Genomic DNA, 26,580 nt, shown 5'->3' with positions numbered 1-26,580 from the left:
ATCTGACAGGAGTCTGCCACATTCCTTCAACACCTCAAACTATGGGAATTATCCAAACTGCTCATCCAGATTCATTGCTGGATGATAAATCATATATTCCCTATCTAAGATGGAAGGGCAGAGATGTGTTCCAACCTGCAAATTGTTAAAAACCTGTAAATTATTAAATAAATAAAAAAACCCCAACTTTAAAAACAGGAGCATTCTGAAATCTGAATGGTACAGGGTGCCCAGGGAAGCTGTGGCTGCCCCATCCCTGCAAGTGTCCAAGGCCAGGTTGGATTAACCTGGGATAGTGGAAGGTGCCCTTCCCATGGCAGAGGGTTGGAACTGGATGAGCTTTAAGGTCCCTTCCCCAAACCATTCTGGGATTCTATGAATTTCCCATCACGTCAAACCCAAAACAGAAATTCCTCTAATTTACTTTCTACTCCAAGTAAAAGTGGAGAGAAAGCTGAAATAGATGAGAGAACACAAACTTGCTGAGGCTTCACAAAACTGCTTTTAAATAATGAGTCAACTTAATATCAATAATCACTGGAAATACTAAAAACTCATTAATTCACCTGAAGAAAATTGCTCCCAGAATCTTTACAGGAAAGGTTAACAGACTTGGCATTTCCCAAGATCCATAAAAGCCCTTTTCAGCCCATCTTTCACCGATCTTTTCTCAAACAGGCTGTTGGCACAATGAATGTGAGCTGAGCTTAGCTGAGCTGAGCTTAGCTGGGCTGAGCCCACCTCGGGGCAGTGCTGCTCCGAAAGCAGGTCACACATTTGTGTCCATGAAATCAGGGCATTAAACCCACCCCAGCCTGGCTCTGCCTCCCAAACCCACGGGAGCACACGGACAAAGGGAAGGGTGTGTGGACAACCCAAAATATCACAGGGACATCCTGGCTTGGGCACGACAGGATTGGATCTCTGAATAAGCATGGCCTCAGTAAACTTGGGTTTAAAGCATGACCAGCACTTCCCAGGCCTGAAACACCATCCCAGTTCAGGCTTAAGAGGTCTATATTAAGAACATCCTACTTTTCCCTGTGCAGCCATAAATCCAGAATCCTATTTAAGTGGTCACTGGCAGCTGTAGATGAAACAAGGTCAGGAGCAGGAGGCTGAAGTTTTCAAAACCAGGTGACTGATGTGTAAAAGCATAAAGACAATTTTTTAGACACACAAAACCACGTTATGAGCGAAGAAATTCTCCTCCAAAAGATTTCGGATATCCACCTTATATTCCTTCCTCTCCCCAGTAGGGTTTGGGTTTAGCACCACACAAGAACATTCCTCCACAGTGAAATAAAACCTGACATCAGATTTCCTGCAACCCCAGAGAATTTACACGTTTTCCAAAATAATAAAGAACTATTATGCATTTTGTCATGGAATATTTAATAGCTCCTAATCTGAACATTAATTGCCAACTGGAAGATAAAACCAATTGTTTCCAGTATGTCAGAAATTGTTGACAAGATGGAGGTTTGGAGGAGATTTAATTTCTGCTTTTAGCTTTAGTATCTCTCTTGGCTTCCACTTCCAGGTTATGAGACTAAATAGCAAAAATATACTAATACTTTCACATTCACACCCCATAATGTGCTCCCTGGAATTATCCAAGCACTGAGATCTTCAGGGCCAACCAAGTCGTTAAGGCAAAGCTTTGGGGGAAAGGATCTTATTAAAAACTCTCACGTTTCCCCATTTCACTTTGCACAGTTTCTAAAGGACTGTTAGAGATGAGATGAAAATATCCACAAGGAAATGGGGAGAAATGTCCTTATTTGCCAACTCTTGCCTGCAGCAGTGAGGGGTAATTGTTCAACAGTCAAGAGATCCTTTTCCATCTTGAACTCTCCCACACTGCACAGGCTGGAAGCAATGCTTTTATTTCTTCATAAAGGATAAATTTGGGACACGATGACCAGCAAGTCTTTAAGAAAACCCTTTCTGGCTCAACATCAAGTACAAAATCCAACTGTTGGATCCAAACCCACAGGTGTTAGGAGGGTGGGAAGGGCAGGAGTGTGAGCAGTGCAGCGTTCAGTCTGTGCAGTGCAGCTCATTCAACATTCTGAGCAAACCGAACCAAAAAGGGGCCACTGACTTATCCAATATTGCACTTTTAGGAAGTGACAGAAAGGGAAGAGATCCCTCAGGCACAATCCAGCACAGTACCCACTGCAAGCTATTGTTCCCCCTATGATCTGTCCTGGAGGAACCACTCAGCTCTTTCAGCCGGCTCAGGCTTCATTTCTTCTGCAAGAAAGTATCAAAAATCAGATTTTATAGCCCAACATCATCTCTTCAAGCAAGGGGAATGCATTCCCAAAATCTGCAATCCCCACTAAAGAGGAACAAAAGTAAAATGTGCTGATGCCAAAACCACTGAGAGACAAAATATTTCATTTAGTGATGTTGGCAAAAAGGCTGTTAACTCTCCCAAACTTTACTGATATTTGACTGTTAAGAAGACATGTGATATATTCAGCAAAGAGGAGGGATGTACATTTTTAAGAGGCAAACCTCATGCTATAGATTGCAAATCTAAATGTCTCTGATCTCCTCTTCAAAGGCTGAGAGGAATGAAAGAGAATTCTGCCAGAATATACAGTGCAGCAACCACATCTTCGAGCTGCTACAAGGAGAATATTTCCCAGGAGTCAAGCATAACTTAATTCCTTTCACATATTTCACTGAATCCATCTTTTCAGAACAAAAGGAGGTTACCATTTAAAAAAATAAAACAGGATGCATACAATCTCTTCCACTTTAAATAATGAAAAGCATCTTTTCCATCACATTTAGAAGGCACAGGAATGACCCTACATTTATGTAACAGATTAAATGTCTGGATTTTAATGAAACTCCTTCCTCATTTCCTGGGATAAAAGTGGTTTTTTTTCCAATATCAGATTTTCTAAAATCTAAAGATTTTCCAATATCAGGAGTATTTAAGCCCAGCTGTTCTGAAAGGTGCTGGCTTGCTTTGCTATGCTCAATTAAACCTGACAAAAACACATTAAAACTTCAAAATATAAAAACCAACAGCCATCTGTATTTGGGCTGATCCACTGTGAGAAGTCCAGGAGAGGCCACAACCCAGGAAGGAAAAAAAAAAAAAGCCTGAGATTTCTAAAGCTTCTTAGGTCTGTGCTCAGGGGGGGAGGAGGAAGAAAAGCTTAAGAAATCATTACCTCAAAAGCAATCCTGCCACGGGAGACACACAGAGGGAAATGGGAGCATCCACTAAATCCACATTTGGACTGAAAGAACAGCCAAATTTGCTGCTTCTCCCAAGGAACAATCCAGGAACACACCCTGCATTGCTCAACCCTGCTGGGAGGAATAGTTTGGAGCCTCTGGTAGCGTTTAACTGCCAAACAACAGTTCCAGGCACTAATTAGAGGCAGGAGCTGGTGAAACAATAACCCTGTGGAACCCAAGGTGTGCTCAGCAGAACTCAGTCGCTATTATTTAGTCCATCAGCCCAAGTTAAAAACAGTATTTCAAGCTATATCCTAAATTAAGAATTTTTGCTGTAGTCACCAGTGATCTTCAGACTTCAAAAGAAAAAAGAATGTTATTGTTGTGGTAACAATATACATGATGTGCTTTAAAAAGTCACACTGGAACAATGCTCTAGTGTGGTTATTATAAAAAACCTATGTACATATAGAAAATATGAACAGGTAGAAATATGATTATTACACAAAAACTAAGAGGTTTGTTATCCAGCTCCTAATTAAAAGATTAAAAAAATCTCATACCTGAAAACCTTCATGCACATTATTTGCAAAATACTTCTTTTTGGAAATAATTTTTCCTGCTCATCTCCATAGCTTTAAATGGACAGATTTAGTTTGATTTTCCTGCCTTCCCCAGGAAGTGTCTGCACACTCACAAATTTATGATTTGAGCAGCACTTTGGGACCCAGGACATGACAAACTTCAGATTCCTAGAACTGGTGCTCAGTGGATTCTCCACCCTGGCTGGGTTACAGCCCTCCACACACCCTAAACATTCATTTAGAGACAAGATTTTCCTTCAGAATTAGACCACAACCACTGACATTCCAGCCAAAGCAGCTTTCATCAGATCATTACTTACATTAAGGAGGATTTAGTGCCAAATCAGGCCTCTTCCTGACATGACAGGGAGTTCCCCCCAAGCAGTGGTAGAAAGAATTTGTTCTTCCCATGTCATTGTATTAATTTTTTATGAATGAAATATAGTATTTAGTAGAGATACTTACACACCAAAGACAGAGAGTATAAATATTTAAATACAGACAAATTCAAAGCATTACTACTCCAAGAACTGCTGAGTAAGCAATAAAGGAAATTAAACAGCAGCACTCTTGCCAAAGTACAATAGCAGCAGCATAAAGTAGCAAAATGATCCAGGAAATATTCTGTATTTCTATTTTTTTCTTGAATTCAAGGCCAGGTTGGACAGTGCTTGGAGCAACCTGGGCTGGTGGGAGGTGTCCTTGCCCATGGCAAGGGGTGGAACGAGATGAGCTTTAAGGTCCTTCCACCCCAAATCATTCTATGATTCCATGAATTACACTTAACAAAAAGAACGAATTTCCGAGGGAAAAAACCAGGAAAAATCCATTCCCAATCTCCCCAGCACATCAAACACCGGAGCACGTTCCCAAAAGCAGCCTGACAATGCTACCTTTGGGAACTGCCAGGGAACAACTGCTTTTGAAACGAAGTCAATACACACATCCCCTCCAAACCAAACATTTAAGCAGGCAGGGGAGGAGACAGTAATGCCATGGAGCAGATCCACAAAGGCAGCACAACCAGAACCACAGAACACCCTGAGCTGGAAGGGACCCACAGGGATCACTGAGTCCAACTCAACTGAATCCCATAAAAGGGACTGAGCCCAAAGTTGAACACCAACTTTGGTGTTACTGGCACCATGTTCCCACCAACTGAGCAACCTCAGGTTCCCCCTCACCTCCAACAGCAAATCTGGATGCAAAATCTCTCAAAAGAAAAGGAAGAGGAACTTTTCCTGTGTGTTTGCCTGTACTTACAGCCATGGTAAGAGGCTGGGGATCCTCCAGACTTTCCATACTCCTGCTCTGAGTAGCTGGTGGACAGGTTGGGCTGACTGGAGCCTCGGCCAAAGGTGATCTGGTTGCTGCCCACTCCAGTGGCCACCTGGGCCATGCGTTCTTTGGTCTTCAGGGCCTGGGCCCTCTCCGTCTTGAGCCGCTCGTCGTCCTTCAGGAGCGACACCAGCTGCTTGGACTTCTCCCTCACGTTGATGCCCTGGTCTTTGCCATCCCGATCGATGTACTGGAAATCTTTCAACGTCTGGATGGCAAAAATATTCTCCTTACACTGCTGGGCCACCCTCTCGGAGCCGGTTTTGATCAGGTAATCTAAGAGCGTCAGGGCCTTGTACACGTGTCGCCAGTTCTTGCCGTGGTCGTTGAGCCGTTTCCAGATCATGCTCATAATTTCAGAAAAGGCCACAACGTTGTAAGTCAGATCTGCTATTTCAGTCATTAACGAACTGGAAGGACCCCAGGGGTCATTAGAGGTCGCTTCCCGAACTTTTATTTCGGCCTCTGAGTAATTGTTCACAATGTTCTTCATCTGCCGTCTGATAGACGAAGTCGTCATTTTTAGTTCCCTTTTTGCCCGGGCAGGTTGCAGAACACAAACAGAAAAGGGCTAAATTTGCTCCTCTATGAACGTTTCTGAACTGCAAAGGCTCCGTATCAGTGGCTTATTTGTGACACATTCCACTACAACCATTTCCTCTCTTCAAGAGAATGACATGAGAAAATGAAAATCACGACCTGAGTGAGGAAAGAAAACAAAGCACGTTAGTGTTCCTGCACAGCCAACAATCTGCATCCACTTGGGACAAATTTCCTAGGGCAAACTGATGAATTTTCTCCCCGAATTTCTTCTCCTTTTGAAAACAACTTGCTCTTCTCATGAGTAACATTAAACATTTAAGATTAAAAACCTGAAGCGCCGAGCAAAACAAAAGTAAGAAGACGACCGTGCTGATGGAGCTGCAAAATTCTGAAATCAAACCAAAGTCCAAGAAATTACAGGTTTAGTTTCCAAAGTAAAAACCCAGAATTTTTAATTACAGCGCTCACAGAGCTGAGATCAAACCACGTCAGAAATTCCGTGTTTAGCAGCTTCTCTCTGACACACTGACAACTGCTCCCATTCCTGTAGGAATCTGAACTGAGGGAACGAGCAAACTTCCTGAAAATTACCCATTTCTGAAACCCCAGGTGAGTTTAAAGCCCACTCAGAGATCCTGAGGCCCAGGGAGGAGACCTGAGCCCCAGAATGACCCACTCCAACTCAAGGTGACCTTTGATGATAAGCAGATTAGAAGGGAATTTTTCTTTCCCAAATGCATTTATTTTGTCCATTTGACAACACTCGTCAGACCCACAGTTTCTGCTCACAGCACAGAAGGATTTTTAATTATTTGAGAATGGAACTGTAAAGCCAAAATGATTGGCAAGAAAACCCAAGGACAAGCTCTGGAGCTGGAAAGCTGTGTCAGTTCTTCAGTTAAGGTCACTGTTTCAAGTAAACAGAGGCCTATTAAGCTTTAGAATAAATTACTTGAGCAAACTGGCAGATTTTGCTGTTCCATTAACACAGAACAGCCCCTGATATTCACCAGTTGCACAACACTGAGCAAGGACTCTGCAACCAAACTCACATGAACAGAGCTGCCCATTCCAGATGTCCTCTAATGTTTCTCCAAACACTCCAAAAAACCAACCCTATCCCTTACAAAGACACTGGGGAGAAGTGAAGCACAGATTTCAAGCCTGGAGTTGTTATCATTCTTCAAATGACGCTGGTGCCATTTGGAATGTGAGCAGAATTCAGTGTCAACGCAGCTCTAGGAGGATTTATTTTAGCATAAAGACATTTTCCCTTCCCAGGAAACCATTCTGGGCAAGTTCAACCACCACAGAACAACTCCAATGAGTTACTGTATTTTATCTTGTTCCACTGAGGTTAATTTTTGGCAGATTAAAAACTCCTATGACATCATGGGAGATGAACTTTAAATGGGAGATCAACACTAAACTTCAGGTAAATGGCATCGCCCTGGTGTTTCCCCCAGTGTTTAGAACCAGGGGTAGGAGAGTGTTGGTGTGTTGGCAGATGGCTGGTGGCAACAGGAATAAAAAGGGGCATCTTCTGGGGCATTTAAAGGTTTGTGCACTGTAAACATACATAAACATGCCATTTACAAAGTTAACATTGCCCAAATTATCACCTGCCCCTGTGATGACTCTCTAATGCATGACCTGCAGGGGAGAGCAACAGTAAGAAAAAATAAAAAGATAAATTTTAAAAAGCCCACAATACATATTTATCCTAAACCATTTCTTCATGTCAATAATGGGTAAGGCAAGTTCACAGCCAAACAGAAACCAGGTATCCAGGGGCATCTGGATGGTCACACAGAACCAGGAGCAGGCTGCAGGCAGGAACTTCTTCAGCTGGTAAGAGTGGAGCCAGCAGAGGATATCAGAGTGCCAGGCACATCACAAACACAATTCCAACGGTTATACAGATCCCAGAGAAGAAGAATCCAACCCCCCACAAGGACTGAGTTTGTCATCCAACCAGAAAAGCAGTAAATAACATAAAAAAATCAAAACCAGGAGGACTAAAAAACCTGTGATAACAAGTCCACCAAGGCCAACATCCTCCAACACAAATCTCTGTGTAAAGTCCATGTGCCTTTTGGGAATTGTGCCTCTGCTCCTGCAGATGAACCCGGGGTCGTTTCCTCTCCCTGTGCATTTTTCATCTGCCACTTTATCCCTCAGCAGGTCTCAACCTTTCATCCTTCTTTTCAATTCAAATCCATTTCAAATCTGAGCGATTTGCTTCAATTTGCCCACCTTATTTAGGAACAATCTGGAAAAGGGAATATTTGCATTTAGCAGGACACTTGGCTGGGAACAGCCCTTCCCTGTGAGAACCAACCATTTGCTCCTAACCCCATTTCCTGTCTCTTAACCCGCTGTAAATCTATGAAAAAAACATTCCTGTCTTATGACAGTTTTATTTCTTCAAGGCCAAGGATGAGAGGCCTTACCAAAATATTTTGATAAGTACATATAGGAGCAAGTGCCTCACCTGTGTATCTCCCAAGAAAAAAAAAAAAAAAGGAGAAGTTTTATTACTTTACAACTTCGTTTAAGCTTTGGAAAAAAAATCATTTTAACACCTCACATGTAAATCCCTGAAGAATTAATCATCCTCCCAACACAAGCAGGGGCACAGACCATCAGGGCTCAGTCTCACACGCCAGGCCAAGCTCCAAACCCTGTGACTGCTCCCCCTTTCTCCCTCTTGCACCAAATCCAGCCATTTTTACACAGCAGCACAGTGAAAAGATTCAACCTGAAGTCTCCCAAGCTTTGCTGCACAGCAGCCTGTGAGCAGAGTAAGAATGATCCAACCCTGGCCTCACTTTTGGAGCTGATTAAATGCAACATAAAGCTGTCAAGGTCCAAAAAACAGCTCCAGAAAGAGAAGAGCCTCCATTCCTTCCCACCTATGCCCCAGTAGGAAACCAGGCATCTGGTTTTAGAGGAGAAACCAAGGGAAGAAAGGCAGGACCCTGAACTGGAAGCTTTTCTAGCGTGAAGCTTCTGAAGGTGGCTACTAGCAGAGAGTAAGTCTGGAGCAGGGCTTTGGAAGAACAATCAGAGCAAACATTTCCAGAAGAGAACACACTGGATTAAGTGAAACGAGCCATTTTCACTCTTTCAGGAAATAAGATAGTTCACTTGTTGTTCAGTAACAGCTCTGAAACCATCAATCCATGGACAGTGCCGTGATCCTTCACCTTCATATCTCTGAATCATGAAAACAAAGGCACTTAATGAGAGCCACATTCATGTCTGGGTTTTCTCCTTTTCTTGATGGACATGTTTTAATCTTACTCTACTCGTAACCCACTAAAGTCAACTTACTGTAAACTTCATTTTACTCTGGTGAAAGCACAAAGGATGACTGGAGTGGGAAGCTGATGGGCTTGTTATTCCTCTCTAGTGGTAGCTGCACCAATATTCCAGGTAACTGCTTGGCAGTGGCAGTGACCCTACTCAGGAGCCCTGTGAGCCTTTTGGTACCTGCTTTACACACTCCCTGCTTCCTCACCACACATGGGAGGCATTTTGCTTGACTATCACAAGTCTTGAAGCCCCACAACTGCCTCTTTTATCATTAAAGAGATCAAAAAGCCAAACATCCCGACTGCACCAAACAGGAACCGTTTCTAACGCACAATCAAATACTGACACAGAAAGTTTAGATTTTTTTTTTTTTCCAGAAACCTCAGTGAATTGAGTTCTCACAACAAACCACAAGGAAGCACAATGCACTTGCAACTTCAGCAAAAATGTGAGTTTGCATTTTTAACGGGAGAGTTGCAAAGAAAGCAGAAAGTCAGACCAGCTGATTAAAGCTGCTGCTCCTTCCCAACAGGAAAAAGGCCTGTTGAGCTTGACAAGATTTCTGTGGAAGGTTAAAGGGAGAGGGGAAGAGGGAGCCTTCCTTCCTTTGTCTCTTGGTCCCTACAAAGTCATTTTCTCTGTTTTTTTTAAGTAGCTTGTCATCTTTAAACAGAAAAGGAACCAGATCTGTAGATGACAAGGTGAAGCTCACCTGTGCTTCCAAGGGTAACCTGGAGGGGAACACCCCCGTTTCCTTTGCCCCATTCCAACAGTTTCATTACACTGTGAGTTCTCCTGGTGCTTTTCTCCACACAATATGCAGACAGAAGGAATTCCTGACTGAACTTCTCAACATCTCTCTATCTCACAAGAGATTAAACTCAGTAAATGAAATCTAGAAGAGGAAACATCTTGGACTTGCTGAGACTAACCCAGAAACGGGGCCAAGCCACAAAGTTCTTAATAAATGTAGTTCAAAGAAAAACAGCCACACAAATCCACTTATAGACAGGCTTCCAGTAGAATCCATTCACACCTCTGGAATGTAAAACTCCAACCAGGGTTTGTCTGCACTGATATCTGCCCTCCACATCAGCCTGAAGGTAAATATATACATAATCCAGCTAAGCACAGATCAGAAATATATAAAAAGCCTTTAATATCAAGTGTGAAAATTAACATTAAACACAGGAAGTTCACCAGGCACTTGCATAAAATCTTAATTAACAGTACTAAAGACAACATATATAGTTAGATTAGACATTTACTGTAAGTAACATGCATATAAAGTGAGGGTTTGAAAACGGGTATTATTTCAGTCAATGTGTGATCTGTCTCTACAGACATCAATCTACATAAAGATATCCCTGCCTTCCTGCTTCATCTCTCAGGGAGGGAATACACATAAATACCTAGAGATCTGCTCTCCTTGCTATCAGGCTGGAATGAGAGGCAGGTGATCCCCAGGGACCTGGATTCCAGGACAAATCAGATTCTCGCCAGTCTGCAAAGAATCAGGCAAAGAGAAGGAGCTGCCAGATGCTGAGTAGGGAAGAAGCTCCCCCAGACAGACACCGACACCACACCTGCACACACTCAAACACAACCCCAACCCCAACAGGGAGCCAGCTCCTATTTATGGCAAAGAAGAAGGATTCCCGTTGCCTGACGCTAAATTCACATCCCTGTTTTCTTGGCACAGCTCGTTACGTGCACAAATCCAAGCCCACTGTGGTTTAGAAAGTCTCGTTTTCCACAGACAGGTCAGAAATTCAGGATAAAGAAAAACTGAGCACAAACCTTCATATAAAAATCGGGACTGTAATCCAGAAAAAAAAAATCACAGCAAAGGCGTTTTTCTTACACCGGATCCCACACTACTGGAGAAATTTTCTCTCCCGGATTTTTTTTCCCCACTCTCTTCATAAATAATTCCCAGAGAACAACTGGCTGACCAGAGGGTATCATTACACTGCCCATGATATAATATCCAAGTGCAATACAAACCTTGTTCCCAAATCCAAACAGGAAAAGGGGCAACTGTACATTGTGGTCACTTGGAGGAGAGCACTGAGAGGAGAGAAGCAGCTTGGCACTACACATAAAAGCCAACAAGTAACACACTTATTAGCTCTCTTCACTATTGTACAGCAGAGAAAACAGCAATTCATGGGAATTAAACAGCCAAATGAAGACACTGAAATTACCATCAATGCCCTTCCTCAACCTTCAAACTTATTTAGGAAACGAGCTACAAATACAGGTTGGCAAAGGGTTTGAAGAACAGGGTTAACTCCAGAGGAAAGATTTCGTTTCCATTTTTCACAGCTTAAATGCTTGTCTTCTTCAGTGTAATTTCTGAGAAGAGGAAACGGTTCAAAATTCAAAGTTTTGGAAGCTTTCCACTCCCTTTTACAAATGAGAGAACAAGGTCAGCTTTCACAGACAGCAGGTGGCCAAATTATTTCTTTATTTAAAGAGTTAATGCTGAAAGATAATTCTCCTCCAGATGGATGCATATTCATGACTCCCAAGGTTAGATTCTGCAGTGGTTTTACAGTCATGTCTCAGGCTCAGAGAGAGAGAGAGAGAGAGAAATTCCAGCTTGAATGGACATTCAGCCCTAAAAGAGATTTAGGGACACCAATCTGTTGAAGTTTTCTCCGTGACACTTTTTCCCACTCCAGGTCTCTTTAAATCACCAGTAGCTGAGCTCAGTGGGGAGCTTATTCCTCAGAGGGCGTGGAAAGAGGGGTGAGGAGCAGAAATGTCACAGCATCAGGACACAGCAGCACTACCTGCCCACGTTATTTTGGGACCTGCCAAGCCAGAGGCGCCGGTGGTGCTTTGACATCCCCAGCTCCATTTGACTTTCCAGCTGGAATTATTGACAGCGTGGGAAGTGGCTGCAAATGGTCTCTGCGGGGCTGTGAGAGGGGCCAGGCTCTGCCAGAGCCCTGAGATCACCGCTAACGATCCAAATCCGACCTGCCCCGGGAGCTAATTTTAGGATTACGAGCTTTGACAACAGCTCTTTAAAAATAACACCCTCCTTCTCCGGCCGGGTCAAGTGTCACCGACGGTGCCACCTGGATTTTGGGCACATCTCAGCTTCTTTTTCACACAGCAAAGAGCTGGGTGTGCAGTGAACACCAGAATATTGCAGAATTACAGAGCAGTGCGAGGTCAAGCCACTGTGCACTGAACCAGAAATTCTAAATGCAAATTAATCCAACAGGGCAGTGAAAATACCTCCCCAAACTCCCCAAAGGAATTTGTTCCCCAGGGATTACCTGCTTGAGTAAAAGCATTTCGTCAGTTATTCTCACAAATTGAGCAGAAAAATGAATCACCCAATGTGTGCCTTGACTGAAAGGTAACAATCTGAAATAAATTCAGTTTACTGGGTTAGACTTGAATAGTATTTTCAACAGAGTTAAGGACAGCAGGAGACACTTCCCTCCTTCCGTATTTCCATTTTGGAAGGGAGGAGGATATTCAGTATTCTTGCCAGAGGATGTGTCTGAGGATCTATCACTAATTAGAGAAGTCCAGCCTTGCCCCTTAGGCTGCTTATGGGGTGACAGGCACCTGCTCAGGCCCTCAGAGCTCAGCCTGAGCACAGGAGGGACTGCAAATAATACAATCAAAAAACCTGCAAGACCACAAAATGTCAGCTCCATTCCTTAAGCCCCGGTGTTTTCTTACAGAACTGAAATTTTTTACATTCATATTCATCTAGATCTGTGCTCGTGTGTCACACTCCATATTTTGGGAAGGTACCTGCTGCTAACGACTAATTACCCAATGATTTCGTTAACTAAATTAATCTGGCACTTTATTAACATGAGGCAGACGTCACCAAGTGCAGTTTCTCCAACCCACCTACACACCACAGACATGAAACCACATTAATAAATTCAGTAGGCCAAAGGCAAATGCTCATCATGACAGAGATGAGGGGGGAAAAAAACTCTCCACGCTACTACTGGTAGAAGCTGAGGGATTAATTAATATTTTTACTTTATGACATGAATTTCTAAGGAGAAGGACTGTTCAAGGAACAGTGCAAGATGCAGAGGCACACCTGTGCATACAACCAAAACACTCCTTTTTTCAATCACCCCTGTCCTTACATCCAAAACACTACTTTTTTCAGCGTGCTGCCTGCCAGCACAAACTACAAGCCTGTAAGGAAAATGGAGATTGATTTAATACCCTACTCACACTCATCAAAGCCCATTCATGGCATAAAATTTCAAGTACCTTCCCTCACAGCCACCGGATTTGCACAATCATCTTGAAAAGTCAACACACTGTCTTAATTTAACTGGCATAACTGGTGACAACATCAGAGTCCTTTAACCCTCCGAAAACTGAGCTACCTGCAGCTCCTGAGATTAGACACTGGGAAGGGATCCTTCCTTGGGAGGGTGGGGAGGCCCTGGCACAGGTTGCCCAGAGAAGCTGTGGCTGCCCCTGGATCCCTGGAAGTGTCCAAGGCCAGGATGGACGGGGCTTGGAGCAACCTGGGCTGGTGGAAGGTGTCCCTGCCCATGGCAGGGGTGGAATGAGATGAGCTTTAAAAACCTTTCCAACCCAAACCAGTCTCTAACTCTATGCCTAATTAAGTTGCTGTAAAATTGCAAAGCAGGAAACCTATCTCCCAAAATGCTCCATCCCCCCCGCCCCCACTGGAGGAATGTTATGGCCAAACCCCAGGGTTTTACACCAGGATTTGCTGCTCAGCAGTCGGGCTCAGAGAGGAACTGAGGATGTGGCTTCAGGTTACACTCAGCTCTCAGCTGGCCCAGGGCTGCTGTGGAAGGCAGAGTCCTGCTCCTGCTGCTCTGCTGCTTGGAGATCTCCGCATGGAATCGCTCCAGCGAGCTGATCCCGCACTCTGGGGGAGAGCTGGGCTTTCTCACAGCTCAGGTCACCCAACCAATTAATCCCAAGGTCACTGTAATTACTTGCAAGTGCACCACAACTAAGGGCAGCACCAGTCACTTCAGCAGTTCCACAGCCCTCTCCCGTTCCGACTCCGCACCGGGAACCTCCGACTGGGCAAGTTCCAGAGGATGGTTCAGCTTTGGGACTTGCTTTCAGCAGGGACCTGGGCAAGGACTGCAAACAGGGCTTCTGGCAAATCACCCTTTGCTGCCTTAGGAGCACATTAGTTCCATTTTGGACAGCCACAGAGGAGGAGGAAATTTGGTCCTCTGCTCTTTCAAAATTAACAAACGCCATCAAATCTTGGCCCTGCCCCTTTTCCACACTGATTTTAGCTCCGTCCTGCAACACTAAATGTTCAGCTTTCCCTCTAACTCCTCCTTATTTTCTACCTTTTCACACTGTACACACCACACAGCTTCCAAAACCTTTTCCAAACAAACTTACTTTTTCTCCCTCTTCCTGTCAGAGCTGTCCAGTGCAGGATCACCACCTCGGCAGGAAAGGCAATTCCAGAGGAGAGGGCACAACCCTGCCACCAGCAGCCTGGATTTAGACTGGATTCTCCTCACCATGAAAAAGAACTCAAGAACACTGAATAATACAAGAATAAATCACTTTGGTCAACTTCTGTGCTGCCCCAGTTCCTGGGTTTGAGCTGTACTCCAAAGTTCAGCTTTGATGGAAGTGAATCACTGAAAGGTTTAAAAAAAGAAATCAGCACATTTGACATGAAGGATTTTTCCTCATGGTGTTACTTAAAACTTTACAATTACTTCATTCAGTCACTAATAAAAATTATCCATATTCACAAATGCAATGATTTGCTATTGTTTTATTATTATTTTGTTGATTTTGGGGGGAATTAGGAAAAAAAAAAATCTGGCTTGAAGATGCCAGTGAATCCCACATTCTCCTATGCAGATATACAGGAATTTTCAGCTGTCAGCATAACAATTCCTCAAGTTTTCTGAATCTATCCTCCAGCAGTAATATCCTACCTACTCTTTTATCTATTTTGGATTTTTAGACGGAAAATTATTTGAGTGGGAGTCAACTTGCTCGTTTCCCAGAGGATGACAAAGACTTGTTACTCAAAAGCATCTGTGCCTGTTCCATCATTAAAGGTCATTTTCTCCCAGTCAGCTCTGGCAGAGAACATGTTATACCCTCTTAGCTTTGCTGCTCTGCAACCAGCAACTCTGCCCATGGCCTTGGGACTCCAGATATCTTGTCAGGAATCCACAAGGAGAAGACAATACCTACCTCTGGTGTTTCCAAAACAGCTGAGATGGCTTGGGACACATCAAACAAAATGCAAGTAAATCCCCTGGGTAGTGCTACTCCTCCCTGTACCTCCCAGAGCTGCCTGGTATCTCTGCTCTGGTGATCATTCTTTTAACCACAGTTTTCGTGCAAGTCATTGAAAACCATTCTCTCTTTAGATTTAGAAGCAGAACACTAAAGTGGCTTAAAAACTCACTCACTCCATTTTCTAACCTTTTTTTTTTTTTTTCCATCTAGTCCAAATGCACCGAAGAAATCCCAGCCCATTAACATCCATCAGGGAACAGTAATGAATTCATCAATACTCCACCACACACCGTGCTGAATCATTTAGGAGCTACATCTGCAGCCAGGAGGGCTCACAGGACCCTCCTCACACCGGCAGCAACCACCTCCCTGAAGAAGGAAAAATGAATGTATTAAGATGACCCTCAATTTTGTTATCCCTCCTGAGGGGTTGGTGGTGTCTCTCCACACCAGTATTTCCACAGCAATCAAATCCTGCCTGCTGTTGCTCCCCCCTGGACATCACCTTCCTTTGCCAAGCCATGCTTGCAAGAAGCTTTGATTACTCTTTTTTTTCCTACAAATGGCTTTTCCCTGCTTGTGAACGTCCAGGTCAAATATATTAAGCCTTAAAATGAGTTTTTAATTTGCAAAGGAAAAAAAAAAACAAAACAACAACAAAACCCCCTCAACACCAGGCTACTGCAATTGTTACAGTGCCACACACTTGAACCTGATTTTTCTTTGTTGTCTATTAACAGAGCTATGGAGGGACAAACTTCTTCCTAAACAGTGGTAAGTTCTACCAAAATCAGCCACTCTTGAGAGGAAATAATTATGAAGTGACATGAAAGTTTAGCCACCAAAAAAAAAGCCCAAACCCGAAAAGGGAGGGGGAGAAACCTTACCATGGAGTCCAACGGGATTAAATTACTGTTCTCATAACAGAGAAAGGAAAAGGAATTTCATCTTTAAAGAAAATAAATCAGCCTTAATAATACAAACAAAATTATCCCTAAATGTAGATTGGAAACTCCTCTGCTGGCTTTGCCTTGCCCAGGTACACCAAGGCTGGTCGGCTGCAGCTTCCCAAGGCTGGAAGCACCTTGTCCTTGTGTTTACACTCCCAGTTCTAATGGATTCTACCCTAATTAACGCCCAGAATAAAGAGTTTTTTGTTAAGGTGGCCCTTCCAAACCAAGTACAGTTAATTCAACCCTCAATACCTTTGCTGCCTTAACGCAGATGATGTCTCAGAACACATACACATGTGTCTACATATCCTCAACTCCCACAGCTTAATTCAATTAATACTATTAAATCTTTAATGCTCGGCTTCAAAGGCTTTGGGTTTTTTTTTAATTTTTAATAGCTCTCATAGGTTAGCACGAACGTTTTAAATCTTTCTCCTATATTTTAAATAAACTCCTCTTTTCTTGCCACTTTGATGTTCGCCTTTCTGACAACCCCACGCTGGAACTTTTGTTTTCAGCGGAACGACGGCATTTCAAGCTCCAAAAGATGTGTTAATCACCGAGCTGGAATCGGGGAGGTTTTTTTTTTTTTTTCTTCCTCTCACCTGCCCTCTGGGCTGGGAGTTGGCACCAGAACCCGCTTTCATCAAAACAATGTAGAAACCCGCGAGGAGAGAGGATGCAACGGGAGGGAGGGGGGTTGATTTGCATCTGTTTAGCACGGAAGGGGCAGGCGGGGCTTAATTCTCTTTACTCTGGTTTCCCATGAAAGGAGAAAATGCCAAAATCACCATATTTTATTAAAATACGAGTTTTGACAACAGACTAGCTGGGCTTGATGGCAGCACAAGCCTCACGGCCTCTAAAGGCACATCTGTCCCACAGGTTGGATGGGCACTGGAGGCTTCTTTAACTCTCCCCTTCTCTTACTTCAAGACCCTCCCCACCTTCCCTGGCTCACTTTCTAAGTTTTGAACTGGTGAGATGAGAGACAAAGCTTTGACAGCACATTTCAGGCCTTTCTATAAAGCATAAACTAAAACAAGAAAAGAAAAAAACAACAAACAAGCACAAATTTTCCTCCTCCTTTAAAGTTTATTTTTCTTCTGAATAATAAGAAGAAATCCCTTCTTAAAATAAAACTAAAAATCAGCATTTCCAGGGACAGGAAAGGCACTATAGTATTATATACACTATCCAAGCTGACACACACAATAAAAAAAAAAAAAAAAAGATTAAAAATCTGGCTATAAGCCAAAGCATCCAGACACAACTTTGTGTGGCACATAAAGAACAAAAGTATTCCTGCATTCAGGATGTTCCAGCGTGTTTCCTGCATTTACACCTGGAAAGGCAACAGTACTAAACAACCAGGTGCTGTGTTTGGCATCAACTGCCAGTCCCAGATCAACAAATCCCTCACACCTTCAAAGTCCAGGACGTGCTCACACACTTTGTTTGATCCAGAACATCACCTGTGGAACAGAAACCAACCCCTCACAGAGCAAATTAAAACAGGAATAATGAAGAGAACCCACAAAACTCTCCTGCTGTTCTTCACCTCCTCAACATTTCAGCAGCCTGCAAGGAAAGCAGAGCTCCCTGCAGAGCACCCCCCCAATATTGTACACCTTCAGCTGGTCATGCTCTGACTTTTAAAGCCCATGTAAATACTTTTAGAGGCATCATAAGTTTGTATTCTTATGAAATTAAATATACACAGACGCTGTTGGCTGGCAGACAAGACACCAAAATGCCAGTTGAGTGTGTTTAAAGCAGCAGGCTGGGCAAAAGGAGATTATTCTCTAGGTAGTCAAACGTAAAGAAGAGCCAGACATTTCAGCCTGTCTCAGTGTTCCACAAAGGGGGCAGTGATTTGTAAATTTTAAATACAACACTTAAGCAGTTTGGAGACTAAAAATCCTTTGATGATCTACCTCAGTGCTTCTCTGCAATAAACCAGTTTAAAAGTGACTTTGCTGGACTCAAGCTTTTATACTTCAGCTTCTCTAGAAGTTAAGAATTCTGAAAGCCAAGTAAAACCAATTGTAAACATTCCTGTATTTTACTTCCTTATTAAATCTTCCCAAGAGAACCAGTAAACATATAAACACAAATATCTTTCAGAGGAATCATCCAACTACCAGTAAAATCTTCAGAAAGCAGCTGTTTGGTTGAAAAAGTATAAAAAACATGGGCTGCATAACCACAGCTCAGTGTAAGTTGTCCTGTTCTTCTGAGCAGCAAGTAGAAATTTCTGCCTTTAAAATATATATAAATTGTAGAGATTCTCAAGAATTACAATATTAAATATTGATTTCTGCTCTGCATTTGCTCACATTAAGGAAAGTACTCGGTGTCACCTTTGCTGTTTATCTAAGAACATTCCAACAGAGGTATTATCTTTACTTTCTGAGAAACTCTTCTAAATTGGTAGACAAAGTTTAACTTAATGAACTCTGCTCAACAACAGCAGCAAAAATATAGTAACACTTCTCACTGGCAATAAGCATCCCAAGCTCTTAAACGTACAAAAAACCCCCATCACTGCAAGCAGCAGAACATTACAAGAAGCAATTAAACCTCTGCAACAAGGCAGGATGGGCTCAGAAGGCAAATATTTTATTAGATAACAGAACAGAGGCAAGTTTATGCTTTCAAATGGCCATGAGAGAAAGAGGTTTTTATCAAATAATTAAAGTACATGGGGCAGAGGCATTTTAAAGATGCACCAGATCTTCCCTGGATCTGAATATTGCTGATGATGCACAATTCAGGAATCTCTGAACAGACATCACCAGCCACATTCCAGCAATGTCACCAAATGGTAGGGTGTTTCACTGATTAATTAGCTAAGTGAATAATTAAAAGCTTTAAAGTCCTGTTTTTCAAATAATAATTGAAGTGCTTTCCTTTACATGCACCATGTGGCAGAGCACATTCTGCATCAAGGAACAGGCATGTTAAAACAGTTCTAAATGGAACTGCAGGATGAGGATTAATTAATGATCTTGAATTCTGGCTGATTTCATAGGTTAGAACAAACATCTCTGCCTTACTGCTGTTGTCACAAGGCTCATCCCTGTCCAAACAGAGCTGAAAGTCAGTAGAAAAGCAGCTTCAGCAGCAATTGGGTCAACAGGTTTGGCTGAAGAAATCCTCATTACTAAAAGGAACAATAAATAAATAAAAATCAGGAGAATGACAAAACTAAGATGCTCACCCAGCCAGAAACACACACCAGGAACCTCCTGGGAACAGAATTCCTCCAGGGAAACCTGTTTGAGGGGCTCGCTCATGTCTGTGCCTCAGGAGAGGAAGTTACCTTTGCAAACACTTGAGGAACATCAGAACTGTCTCTACCAGTTATTTCAGGGAGCTTTGTCCCACAAAGGTCTTGTTTGTGGACTGCAGAACCCTCACACGGGTGAGCAATTCCCTCCTGTGATCAGTCCCCAGGGAGCCAGAAGAACTGCTTGAGAAAGGAGGAGCTTTGCCAACCTGAGGGTTGCACAATCAGGGGGAGAAAAAAGCACAACAAAACCAGGGAGGGGGATAAATTGTGACTGACAAAAACTACAATCAAGAAAGAGCTGGTGACAGATTGCTATTTAAGTACAAGGAAGTGATTTAAACAGGAGCAGTTGTAATAAGATTATACGATTCTCTATTAAGATTCTTAAAATGTCTTTGTTCTAGCAAAGCTCTGAAAAGACCATTGCCCTTGCAAAGGTTCAGAAACTACTAAATTGATGTTAAGTCTAGAAATTAATATGATTTCAGAGAATAAAGACAAAATTGCAAATGATCATCCCAGACATCATTAGTGCCTCGCTGCCCGTGTTGACAGTTTTTTCTAGCAGGGGTACAACGTGTATTGTAGCATTTCTTGGTGGCAAAACTCACACCCAACCAGAAGCAGGGAGCTCACTCTGCCTAGGTTTCTGCTTTTCAATAATGAAAACTCCCAGGCTGATTTTAGAAGGCATCACATTATGTAAGTGACATCTCCAGAAGGGCAGGAAAGTCTCTATGAGGTTACACAGGAGGAAGATTAAATCAATGTCTGGCTGTTGAATTTCAGCCTTGACCCCCAGACTCCACCATAGATCTTTAAGGAGAGACCCTAAAACAGCAGCCCCCAAAATTAGCCACTACTCCTGCAACACTGAAAAGCAAACAAGGCAAGTGAGTCTTCAGATTCCTGTAGGGTGGACAGAAAACACCTCTAGATAAGGTGTCTGGCCTAGTTTTAAACTAAAAAGCAGCTTTGAACTTGCAAAAAAAAATTTTATGACTTAATTTGTTGAAGTATTGTTCACTGAGTGCTGCACTATGAGCATAAAAGAGCAAATGATTCACAGATTAATATTTTACTGGAAGGGATAAGAACAGGAGTTCCTGCTGAAAATGAACATCCACCAAGACTTTGGGTCTAAAGGTGATCAAGTCCATGTCATAGGAAACACAACCAGGAGACAAGTGGAGGAGGAACCAGGACTGCTATTCAAATAAACACTGAATAGATGCACACACCTGCAAAGGACAAGCAGTGATGAGTCAAGAAAGTAGGAGGAGAGAGAGGAAAGTCTTCTGCCTGGGTCACCCTCCAAAACACTCCTGCTCCTCATGACCTGTACATTTAGCATTTATTATACAGCGACACGACAAGACTCAGCAACTGCAGACAACATGAATAAAACAGCACTGGGAGGAGAGGCAGGAGCTGCAGAAATGTGGAAGGGAACTGCAGAGGTCTCATGCACAAATTTCAACTAATTACTTGAGACAGCTCAGGGAACTCGACTCCTGACTGTGGAAGGAGAATTATTAGTTGCAAACAACTCGTATGTCTGAGGACAACAAACCATACTGTGTTTGAGATTCCTTAAAGCTCTACCCAGCCACCTCCACCATAAACCCAGATAAGTGGAGCCTCCAAGGCGGAGCAGCATCCAGGCCTGGGCTGGGACTGGTTTTACCCAGTCCCAGAGGTAGAACCAGCTGCACTCCCACTGCCAGTGGGGACCTGTTCATGCCTGAGCTCCGGTTTCCCCACCTGGAAAGAGCTGGATTTTGCAAGCCAAGGCACAGGCAGAGTGAACAGCCCAGGCCTGACCTTGGACACGAGCTCCAGGCACTCGTTAGAGGCATTTCTGTTAACAGCTCTGAGTGACATGAAACACAGAGACACACTACTAACAATTAATGCAATCCAGGGGACTGGTTCTGAGATCAATTCAAGTTCAATTTTTGTAACAATACCAAAAAATGGGCTAAAAATTACATACACAGAAGAAAAGCATCTCACTAGCATAATGAATCAAAGTTGTATCTCCACGTAAAAATGCTCAACAGCGAATTACAAACCAAATTCTGCAAACACCCCCAGTGTCCAGGGACACTGCAACCAACAGACACAAAATACTTTTATATTTTCTAAGTAGTATAATCATTCATACAAACTCCACTGTCAGATATTTACAAGCATTTATCTTCTTGGGGGTAACTGACATGTGTACTACAGTTGGAAGGAACTCAAGCTTGGTCCTTTAAGCTACTCTCTCCTTAAAAGCTGCCTACAACCCCTAGTTACCTACCAAACACACCTTACAAGTGTTAAAGGCAAAATAATTGCCTCAGACAATGGTTTGGAGCATTGTCATAAAATCAGGCAAACGCCAAATTTGGAAACCAAAGACAAAACTGTTATTTGCAGAATGACAAATAAGGAATGCCAGTTCTTCTGCAGCTCTCTACCTGTTGCTCCACTCACCGAGAGGCTCAGCCACCGAGGTCCAGATCCACCCTGGAGCTCGTGGTCTCCGAAGTCACCTGCTCTGACATTCAACCAATCCTGAATCCTTTTCCCTCACAGAGCAGGAAAACAACCCTGTAGCAGCCACCTAAACCAACTTGGACTTTTCATGGTCCATTATCCAGCGCACACCAGCCTGGAACCAGCCCGGGCCACGCCAACGCCAGTGAGCCCGGCAGGTTTTATTCCAGAGGGCAGCATCCATGTTGTTCTCCTCCATGGAGTCTCCTGCCTTCCTAATGAGCAGCCACGCTACTGAAAAAAACACAAAAACCCGCTGTTCTTTGAAGCACTTAAGCCAGCAGGGTACTGGTACGTCTCGATATTTTCCCTGCACAGATCAGAGCGAGGCAAAGTGGAAAAAGAACATTACAGGCGTTCCTACAAACCAGGCACATTTCATTTTCTATTAGTGCCATTCCCAAGGGACAATTTAGAGCTCTGCAAATATGGCACTGGAAGACTGGAAAGTTGCTTCCTGAGTACCAGTCATTAAATAAAGATATTAGAGAGACTTATATTCTTGTAGACCAAACAAAACCGATAGTCATTTCCCCATCCTACGTATGAGACCTAAGAAAAGCACAATCAGGAATATCATAACTGCTCTGTAATGTACTTCTCCTAAAACTGATTATCATTTAATGATTTCTCTCTCTAAAAAGAAAAAAAAAAAAAAAAACACAACAAACCCCAACCACAGAAGCAAAACACTAATTTCTGTATCAAGAGAGACTATCAGCATTTTATGAAGTAACAAATTAGGCCTTTGGCATTTCCCAGCAGTGATCCAAGATTTGAGGCTTCTTAAAAGCTCCGAGTTTGAAAGCAATCAAATGGCTGACAGCTGGAACAAAATTAGCATGATTAACCAGTTATGTAAATAATGATGTGGTCAGTCCAAGCTGAATCCATTTCTGCTCCCTGCATTACATTGGACATTAGATGTTTGTCAACTCTTCATTACAAGTGACTGTAGGAATAATGGAGGTGAAAACCAACCTGAACATCACTGGCCAGGCCACCTGACAGCCAGGGATCTCTCCTCTGGTCCTCACAGGACCACCAGGGAATTCACAAATAGGACTTTTTTAACCTAAATATTACCCAACACTACTTGTCTCCTACCTAGGGAAGGGAGCATTTATTTTTTTCTAAGGAGAGAAGTCCATGAAAAGATGGAGAAAGATGGAGAGAGGCTATTTGCAAGAGCACGGTGTGACAGGACCAGGGGGAATGGCTTCCCACTGCCAGAGGGCAGGGATAGATGGGATACTGGGAAGGAATTGTGAGGGTGGGGAGGCCCTGGCACAGGTTGCCCAGAGAAGCTGTGGCTGCCCCTGGATCCCTGGAAGTGTCCAAGGCCAGGTTGGATGGGGCTTGGAGCAACCTGGGCTGGTAGAAGGTGTCCCTGCCCATGGCAGGGGGTGGCACTGGATGGGCTTTAATGCCCCTTTCAACCCAAACCATTCCATGATTCTATGATCCTGTTGGCATTAGATTTCATTTCCTAAAGGCTGATATTAATTTTCATCCCTCAATACATATAAAAGTCAAGCTGCCCTGCAGGAGAACCCTCGTGATGTCGCAGAGTTACTTCATGGCAAGGAGGAAGTTACAATCAGCACCCCCAAGTCAAACTTCCTCAAATGTAACCCACAATCAATTCAGCCTTATCAGCATCTGCCTCCAGGAATGCACACTCATGGGTCATTTCTACTTGATAAATTTTGATAACTTAGTTAAATATTTAATATAGGCAACATTATCTCTGAAATTCGGTCAAGCTAGTTTACCATTACTTCGAGTTTATAGAGGAAAATTTATCAAAAGTTTTGATTCTTCCCAATAAAACACTGTATTTGAGTTTGCTCAAAAATAACATATCTGAGAATCAGCCAAGACAAACATATTTAGAAGAAATTCCTAAACAGGCTACATTTTGCTAATAATATCACTACAATATATTCATATTTCTAATCAAAAATCATTCTAACATCCCACATTCTACATCCCCAACAATACAATTTCCTATGACCTTGTGTCTCACAAAACACAGCAACACACTGGAATTATGCAAGAGTTCTGTATTACCATAAAACATGTATTTCAGTGGAGAGAATAATAAAACTTAATCTCATGGCCTGATTTACATTCTGAACTCCTGAAGTCAGACTCTACAGCCTGTAACATCTGCAATGCCTTCCCAAGCTGAACTACTCTTTAGACCTCCTGTTGAAAATGGATGTGCACGTAGAGAATTCAGAGTATTTTCCTAGTAAGTAAGAACAAAAAATACATCCAATTGCTGTAAATTTTAAATCTCACTTGGCTTTTCAGCTCAGCGACGATACCACGCTTGAGAAGGGGGAGGGGGAAGCATTACACACCCATAAAACTGAGACCAAACGCTACCAGTGTTAAAGCCCCGTGGCTTGAAATTCTCCTATTTTAATATTTCAATATTTATATTAAAGCCTTATGGCTTTAAAACAGGGAGCTTCCATAGCGGGCAGGCTGCGATAATTACTGTTCAATACATTTCCCAGCAATAATGCTCAATGTAATACAGCTGGCTGACTACCCAACCCCAATCTGAAGCATCACAGGTACCGCAGGTAATTAAAAAAAAAAATATATATATATGTGTGTAGATAGATAGATAGATTAGATAGACAGAGATATATCACAGACCCCTTGTTAGGGTTGGAAGGCACCTCCGGAGACCATCTAGTCCAACCTCCCTATATAAAGCAGACCTTTAAAATGATTAAAAGCACTAATACACACCTTCCAAATGGCGATATTACTGAAAACAGAATAAAATGACCCCCTCCCCGCCGCGATCGAGGCGAACAGCGCCAGGGCGGAGGGTCGGGCAGGGCGGACCGGAGCCCCCCCCGCCCCGGGGCCGCCGCCGGGAGCCCCCCGAGCCCGCAGGCCCCGCCATCATCCCCGCAGCCCCGGGAGGCCCATCGGGAGCCAGGCCCAAACTTCGGGCCGCGGGGGCCCAGCCCGTCCCCGCCGCCACCCGCCTGCCCACCGGCGACAACAAAGGGCCACCGCGGCCCCGCCGCCCGCCCCGCGGGGACCCCCGGGGGCCCTTCCCGCGCCCACCCCGCGCCCGCCGCGCGGAGGGGATGGCGGGGGGGCCCCGCCCGTCCCCCCCACCCCCAGCCCCGCACCCCGCGGGGGCCGCGCTGACCTGCGGGCGCGGGGCGGGCGCGGTGTCCCGGTGTCCCGGTGCCCGGCGGCCGCGGGCTGCGCTTGACACCCACACGCACCATCCAACATGGCGGCGGCGGCCGCGGGGAGGCGGCGGAGGAGGCGGAACCGGCGGCCGCGCGCGGCCCCGAGGCGCGGCCGCGCTGAGGGCGGGGTGGGGGAACGCGGCGCTGCCCGTCCCCTCCTTCCCTCGTTCACTCGCTGCTTCCTTCCTTCCTTCCCTCTTTCCGACCTCTGCCGGGGCTCCTCGCAGCCAGACCCGGCGCCAGGGAGGAACAAGGCGGGATCGCCCGCCGGGCAGAACCCCGGGAGAGGGTCCGTGGCCGCCTCCGAGGGAAGAAGGGTTGGGAACCCCTTCGGGGCTCCCCGGATTTCAGGGCCGGGGATCCCCCGAAAAACAGAGTCAAATAATACAAAATAGCTTCTGTCAGTACAAAATAGCCACAGTTATGGATCAGGGAACGCTTTAGAGAGGGTCCCATCACTGCCTCTGATGGAAGGAGAAAGCTTGGGGAGCCCCCTCAGGGCTCCCTGAATTTCAGGGCTAGGAATCCCTCAGAAAATAGGGTCAAGCAATACAAAATAACGTCTATTAGTACAAAATAACCACAGTTACAGATCAGGGAGCACTTTAGAGAGTGCCCGTGGCTGCCTCCAATGGAAGGAGAAGGCTTGGGGAGACCCCTCTGTGCTCACAGCTCCCAGGGGAAACAGGTTTCAAAGCCAGGGATTCCACAAAAATCAGGGTCCAAGGTGGGCTGGCAGCCCCTGAAGCAGAATCACAGAATCAATTAGGTTAGAAAGGACCTCCAAGACCATCATGTCCAGCCTGTAACCAATCACCACCTTGCCAACTAGACCAGAGCACCGAGTGCCACATCTTGTCTTTCCTTAAACACTTCCAGGTGACTCCATCACCTCCCTGGGCAGCCCATTCCGATGTTTCATCACCCTTCCTGTGAAGAAATTCCTCCTACTGCCCAACCTGAGCCTAGCCTGGCACAGCTCCCATTTCCTCACACAGCACGGTTACTGCACTTTCCCCCTCCTGCCAAAGGCAGCAGTACAAAATAACCACGTTTATGGATCAAGGGACACTTTATGGGCATATCTATGGATCAGGGATGGAGCTCTCGGGTTGCCACACTGGGCGATGAAGGGGAGCTTGGTGGGGACACAGAGGCACAAAAGCAGCAGGAGGAGCCGGACGGTCTGGGTGGGTCAGAGCACACGTCCTTCCCCTCTGGGGATAATGACTAAACCTGTGTCCGGCATCGCAAGCTGGAGGAGGTTGGTGGACCCATTGTAATGCTCCCTGAATATATTT

At 44.2% G+C, this 26,580-nt stretch overlaps 1 protein-coding gene and 1 long non-coding RNA gene across 9 annotated transcripts in view; one reads left to right on the top strand and one right to left on the bottom strand.

The window, feature by feature from the left end:
- The window catches only part of EPN2 (epsin 2), a 42,761-nt gene extending 17,418 nt beyond the window's left edge, over nt 1-25,343 (bottom strand). For 4 of the 8 annotated variants that reach the window (XM_032703546.1, XM_032703552.1, XM_032703551.1 and 1 more), the window contains exons 1-2: nt 25,234-25,343; nt 5,055-5,828 (exon numbers count right to left, since the gene is read on the bottom strand). In XM_032703546.1, coding sequence (XP_032559437.1) covers nt 5,055-5,649 — 595 coding nt within the window. In that variant the 5' untranslated portion in view covers nt 5,650-5,828; nt 25,234-25,343. Of the gene's footprint in view, nt 1-5,054; nt 5,829-6,724; nt 6,836-10,402; nt 10,479-21,269; nt 21,292-25,233 lie in introns of those variants that run through there. The other 4 variants (XM_032703550.1, XM_032703549.1, XM_032703548.1 and 1 more) reach the window with 4 other exon arrangements.
- Nucleotides 115-13,483, top strand: LOC116794683. Its single transcript, XR_004359849.1, has 3 exons — nt 115-125; nt 2,497-2,505; nt 13,390-13,483. It is a non-coding gene; the product is annotated as an uncharacterized LOC116794683 (long non-coding RNA).
- Nucleotides 25,344-26,580: the final 1,237 nt, after the last annotated feature.

The sequence above is a fragment of the Chiroxiphia lanceolata genome, chromosome 16 (genome assembly GCF_009829145.1).
Source record: "Chiroxiphia lanceolata isolate bChiLan1 chromosome 16, bChiLan1.pri, whole genome shotgun sequence".
Lineage (NCBI taxonomy): Eukaryota > Metazoa > Chordata > Aves > Passeriformes > Pipridae > Chiroxiphia > Chiroxiphia lanceolata.
This window is presented reverse-complemented; position numbering and strand designations above follow the sequence as displayed.